This window comes from Triticum aestivum, chromosome 2A (assembly GCF_018294505.1).
Source record: "Triticum aestivum cultivar Chinese Spring chromosome 2A, IWGSC CS RefSeq v2.1, whole genome shotgun sequence".
Taxonomy (NCBI): domain Eukaryota; kingdom Viridiplantae; phylum Streptophyta; class Magnoliopsida; order Poales; family Poaceae; genus Triticum; species Triticum aestivum.
In genome coordinates this window covers 766899422-766905421 of record NC_057797.1, presented here as the reverse complement: position 1 = coordinate 766905421, position 6000 = coordinate 766899422, and the positions used below count along the sequence as shown (strand labels likewise).

The window sequence follows — 6000 nt, the reverse complement described above, 5'->3', positions numbered from 1 at the left end:
TCCCGGTATGTAGAGGAAAACGGGGGAGCGCCCAATTAAACCCGTTTTAAGCTTTGAGTTAAAGGTTAGGGTAAGGTTTCCTGGCGACGGCACTGTACGGAACGCCATATCTAGTCTGATTGGTGAACTTCGCTGGTTTCGGCTTCCTCGAGTAGTTGGTGAGTTTAGCTCTTGCCGGATCAAGGGCGATTGTCCAGCCCTCTCTGCCACTATTTCTCCAGGACGGCAATCTGTTTCTAAGATCACTGTCGTCGGCGTCTTTTGGTTCTGGCTAGCAATTTTCCGTTCGTTGTGTTAACAACGTTTTTCTGCCTTCGCTAAGGACATGACATGCGTTCAATTTTCTGTTTTAATATGATCTTTGCCTTTTAACAACTCAAATACAGTAAACATAAGGCGCATGAATGTAAACTACTCAAGACAAACAGACCGATCTCTTCTACGCACAATCCACAATCCCACATGATCTATTCAGCTGTTCACTAACACTAGCAACCACGCACGCTCTGTTCTCGGCACACAGAGCAGAGCCACACATTCACCCCACACTTAACCTACAGCACACGACATGAGCAGACATCGCTCGACGATCATAGCCGCAGGGATCAGATGCGGGTCATGCCGATGCCGCCGCCGTTGATGATGGGCGGGGGCGCGGCGCGGGCCTTGGAGTAGAAGACGTAGTGGAGCATGACGAAGAGCGTGGTTAGGAAGGCGAAGGCGGCGCCGGCGGCGAAGACGCCCCTGCGCAGCATCGCGCAGTTGTAGTAGCCGCTCACGTACTTGGTGTGGTACGCGTTCCGCACCGACCCCGCCAGCAGGCACACCTCCGCGATCACGAACGTCAGCCTGCAGCATGCACCACCCACAAGTTCAGATAGATTTTCAGAGCAAGAAACTGCCGACAGAGTCGTTGCTGGTGTAAACTGTAGTCTCTCTGTTTTAAAGTGTGCTGGGCAGACAAGAATCATCAGGAAGCAAAAAGAAATTGTTGTGCAGAGACTCATTTGGATTTTAGTGTGATATGATCAAAGGACACAATGACGTTTGTAAACTACTACTGTAAACCAATGTGACATGAGCCCACCAAAATGTGGTGTAGTATGATCCTAGCGTATCAAGTACTGTATTTAAGAGCAAATAACATGGTCAAAGTACCAAGTAAATTAAAATTGAGGGTGTACATTACCACCCACAAGTTCAGAGTTTCAGAGCAAGCAACACCGACAGGGTCATTACCGGTCTAGATCGTGCAACCTCCGTTCAAAACTAACTGTCGACGTGTGTCAGTGTGTAGATTCACTCATTTCAGAGACAGATAATTCCGAACAGAGTTGCTCGGTAGTTTTTGCTGAACAGAGTTGTAGACTATACTCTGAAGTTTTTGCTGAACAGAGTTGTAGACTATACTCTCAAGTTTTTTGCTGAACAGAGTTCTAGGCTGCATTATATAGCGTGTGATGATGAACAGATTGCAGAGGCAAAAAATTCGTTCGGTTGGTAGCTTCAGCCTTCAGGTCCTATTGCCCTAGGACATGCCATGTGCTAATATTTGACCAACACGTCACTGGTTTGTAGCGTCTGTTGGCAAAAATGTCAGTCATGGTAACTGACAGTGCGCCTTGACATGTTTATATGTTATCATGTTTAGGAATCAACTACTCTCTATATTTTTCCATGTCTATCACATCCAAGTGTGATCAAACATATTGCTCGAGTGCCTATAAGGCGCCGACACGTTAGATTAAACATATGGACTATCCAGATGGTGCTTGCAATAATTAACTAACACCAGCGCACCGCTCAATCAGCACAACGATCAGGTGTGCGACCGCAAAAGGCCTGAACTACAAGGGCGCAATCGCACGAACAAATAAGCAGCAGCAGCAGATGCTAATCAGCAGGCTGGAGGCTAGCGATCGACCATGGATCGATGAGATCAGGCATCAGGATTAGTGAATCATCTGACTTACCAGCAGAGGACGAAGAAGAGGCCGGAGAAGAAGCGCCAGCGGCCGGGGGAGAGCGCGCGGCCGCAGCAGAAGCAGCGACTGGCGGCCATGGCCACGGCCTGCCCGACCAGCAGCAGGGCGAGCGCGCTGACGCCGTACCAGGTGGACGCGTCCGTGTCGTACACGCAGTACCGCCTGCCGCCAGGCTCGGCCTCGCCGAGTTGCGCCTGCACCCAGTTTCCCCAATCAACCAAGATCCAAGAACCAGACGCCTCCGGCCTGAGCACGTACGCATACATAGATGCTTGAACGAGTTGGCTACGAGATGGTGCGGCTCACCGTGCTCCGGCGGCGCTCGGCGCCGATGGCGAGGACGAAGGCGAGGATGTCGAGGAGCAGCACCAGGCCGATCACCACGATGGACGCCATGGGGGTCGCCGGCCGATCAAAACCAGATCACGCCGCTGGCTGGGCAGCTAGCCTCGCACCGGCGATCGATGGATGGGTTGATGGATCGAACCTGCTGCGCAGAGCACGCAGAGAGCTCGCCGGCTTTCCTCTGCTTCGGGGGATAAGAGGAGGAGGGTGGGAAAGAGGGAAGGAAAGGCGATGCGCATCGGAGATGTGGCTCGCCACTACTGCTGGGTGGGTCTTCCTGAGGTCGACGTCCCCTCCCGCTTTGTATTCTTCCTCTTGCCACTCTGCTGATTTGCTGTCGTGGTGGTCTGTAGACTGTGTAGTCTATCGATGCCGCCGCCTACTCTGCCGGCCGCGGTTGACGCGCAGCCGCCTACACGATTACGAAACAAATTACTCGTAGAATACGCCTATACGATTCCAGCCGGTTGATGTGCCGGGGCGAGCTGGCGGGTGTCCTGGCTTGGCTTGGAGATGAAACAATTTCCCTTTCACTTTCTCATTTTTTACTCCATCTTGTTTAGATCACGGCTTCCCTTTCCTTGCGGGCGAAGGATCCGATCGGTTGACGGGTGCTTTTTGCCGTTTTCTGTACGTAGCGACGACGAAGCGACCGATGCGCCAGATGTCCGTCGGCGAAGGGTGTTCTACTCTCCGGGCGACGGCGACACTCGTTTCGTGCGCCGGTGCGCTTTGCGGTGGCGAGTAGCTGGCGAGCAAAGCGAAGAGTGGGCACCGAGGAATCAAAGGAGGAGGAGGTCGAGCCGGAGGTGGAGGTGGGCGGTCCTTTTCCCTGCGGGTATACCGCACCGGAGGAAAACGACGGCTGGATCAGTCAGCTGCCAGTGCCTCCGGCGTGCGCGACACGGGGTCGATGCTAGTATATGCCTAGAGGGCTGGGCAGCTTGCCGATCGGCCGGGGCGGACGGGCCAACCGTCCGCGTCTCTTTCGGCCGCCGGCGATCCGCCGTTTCGTGCGGGGCGATGGCTCTGTTTCCGTCTGCTACCGCCACGCTCAACGCTAATGCCATTCCCGTGCGAAACTTTTCTGCGCCGTTTCATTCTGGTCCGTGGGGGTGGGTAATTCCTGCATTACCGTGGCCCGCGTTAATTCAGAGCAGCTACTTCATGGTCCTTCCAATTCGTTAGCGATCTGCTAGGGTTAAAATGGAATGCAGGTAACAATTTTGGATTTACCTAAACGCAAATATTCAACTCGCACCTACTTTTTTCTTGAAAAGGAAGGGCCAACCTCCCTGCCCCTGCACTCGTTTTTTTACGAGAAAACTTCCAATCCCTCTGCATTCTCGGGTGCACATAGCCATCATGCCTCTACACTTTTTCTGCGAGAAAACTTGTAATCCCTCTGCATTCTTGGGTGCACATAGCCATAGCTTTCATTAAAGTGGTGTTAAGCATCAAGACCCGTCAATTGGCTTTAAAAAAAATCAATAAATAAACAAGACCAACTATTGCTATTGCTTGTATACTTTATTTGTGCACCCAGTGTTTTAGTAATGATTTAGAGGACTATCCAACAAAAACACTGCAAGGCATGATTCCATTTGTGATGTTGCTGGGTTTTAGGCATTTTACCCTTTTTTGGTTAGGCATTTTACCAAGATGTGTGCTTCGGTACAGGGCCGGCCCTAAGGAGGGGGAGGGGGGCAGTAGGGGCCGCCGCCTCGGGACCTCCAAACTTAGGCCCCCCTGCACACGTATGCACAAGAATCGTCCCTGCCACAAATTCCTGATAAACGTCATTAGAGATCCTTGTTCTTTTTTTACAGCATTAGAACAATAGAACTCCTTGTTCTCAGAGAAGAAGATGGTACAATTTTACCTTTTACCACCTAGGCCTTGGGCCTTTTATTCAGTATCAATGTTAAAGGAGTAAGTGGATTGTGGGTTAGCTGGGTCAGGATCGCACATTTCTAAGCGGTCTTTTTGAAAGATTTGAATAACCATTGGTTGAAGTGGTGGCAAAACCAACGACGCATAAGGCTCAGTCCTAACAAATTAAGGGAAATATTTATTTGACGAACATTGCATGGCACTTTTTCATGTTCTGTTACGCTTGGTAATAAACATCTGAGAAGTTTGCCCCTTTGCCCATCTTGTTCTTGTGGTCTATGAGATACGAAATATTTGTTGTTTCAATGACAAAAGGCTAAGGAGGTTTGGAGAAGGCTGGTATTGGAAAAAGTTATTGAAAGAGCTTGGGAAGTTGATCATGCCAGCGATACTGTCCTGGAATTTTTATTTCACTTGCCAGATCAAGATTTATTTATCATGGGCCTCCAAAATACATGTGAGATAATGGCCGTCACCACTTGGCATTTGTAGTGGGAAAGGCGTAAGCAGGTGCATAAGGAGAAGATTCAAGATGCTATCCAGATTGCTATAGGGATTCTTGCTCTCACGACAGCTAAGTATGTTTCTGCTTCTTCTCCAAATGTTTCTATTAGGAGAGAGGGGGGATTCACCCACCTGTGGGTTTTATGAAGCTTAATGTTGACGCATCCTTTGATCATGAATTACTTAAGGCTACGGCTGGGGCGGTCTTGAGGGATGATAAAGGCTTCATGTGCAAATGTTCCGACGGTGGAAGCTCTGGCGCTTAGATTCGGTCTATCCCTTGCGCAAAGGGCGGGGTGTAATCGTCTCTATATTAACTCTGATAATTTGAAGGTAATTGACACAAGCGCCTCCTTATAAGAGCATCTATAGCTAGGCACCCCAAACCAGCCTCAAATACCCGAGCGGACGGCCCTATCACAAAACATTGACCCAGACAAACGCCTCAAACCGGCCTCAAACACAAATTAAATAATATAAAACTTTTAAAAAATTGAAAAAATCAGTAATTTTAAAAATATAAGAAAATAAAAAGAAAAACAAGGAAGAAAATAAAAAGACAAAAAACCCAACAAAAAAGAAAACAAATATGTTCACAAGCCTCCAGAAGCTTCTCCAAACTAGCTGCAAGCTTAAAAAAACCAAAAGCGTACAATAACCAACACCCCCTACACAAACTTTAATGTGACACGGCTGTCGCGGAAGCAAAGCCATGCCTCTAACGGAAGAAAAAAAACAGTTTTTTCCATTTCCGAGAGGCACCGTCGTGCCCCTCGCGGAAGCAAAACCATGCCTCTCACAGAAGCAAGTTCATGCCTTTCACGGAAGAAAAAAAAAAGAGAAAACGTATTTTTTCCCCATTTCTAAGATGCACGGTCGTGCCTCTTGCGGAAGAAAAAAAAGAAAATGCATTTTTTTCGTGCCTCTCATGATGCCAAATCATGCCTCTTGTGGAAGAAAAAACACATTTTCACAAATTTTTTTCAAAAACCCAAGGAAAATCGGTGAAAAACCGAAGAGCCGAAAAAACCATCTAAAGAACCAAAAAAAGCATGCGGAAAAAAAATTAAAAACAAAATTCAGAGGAATCGTCTAGAGCACAACATGTGGCGGCGCATCCTGAAGTGACACTTGGGGAGGCTGGAACGAGCGCTCTTTAGCTAGTTGCTCCCGAGTTCCTATGTCTCGCTTACTACATAGGGCAGCCTCGCTCAGGCGAGTTCCAAACTGGGCCGGCCCAGCGAGTGGGAAGCCACAACCTGTTTTTTTTTTC

The 6000-nt window shown here is 48.9% G+C and overlaps 1 protein-coding gene across 1 annotated transcript; it reads right to left on the bottom strand.

Annotated features, from left to right (window-relative positions):
• Positions 1-331: 331 nt before the first annotated feature.
• Positions 332-2800, bottom strand: LOC123191049 (uncharacterized). The gene is made up of 3 exons (XM_044603806.1): positions 2292-2800; positions 1974-2179; positions 332-849 (listed from the first exon to the last, which is right to left on the bottom strand). The coding sequence occupies exons 1-3, from the start codon at positions 2379-2381 to the stop codon at positions 606-608; spliced, it is 540 nt and encodes a 179-aa protein (XP_044459741.1). The 5' UTR covers positions 2382-2800; the 3' UTR covers positions 332-605.
• Between the last annotated feature and the right edge of the window lie 3200 nt (positions 2801-6000).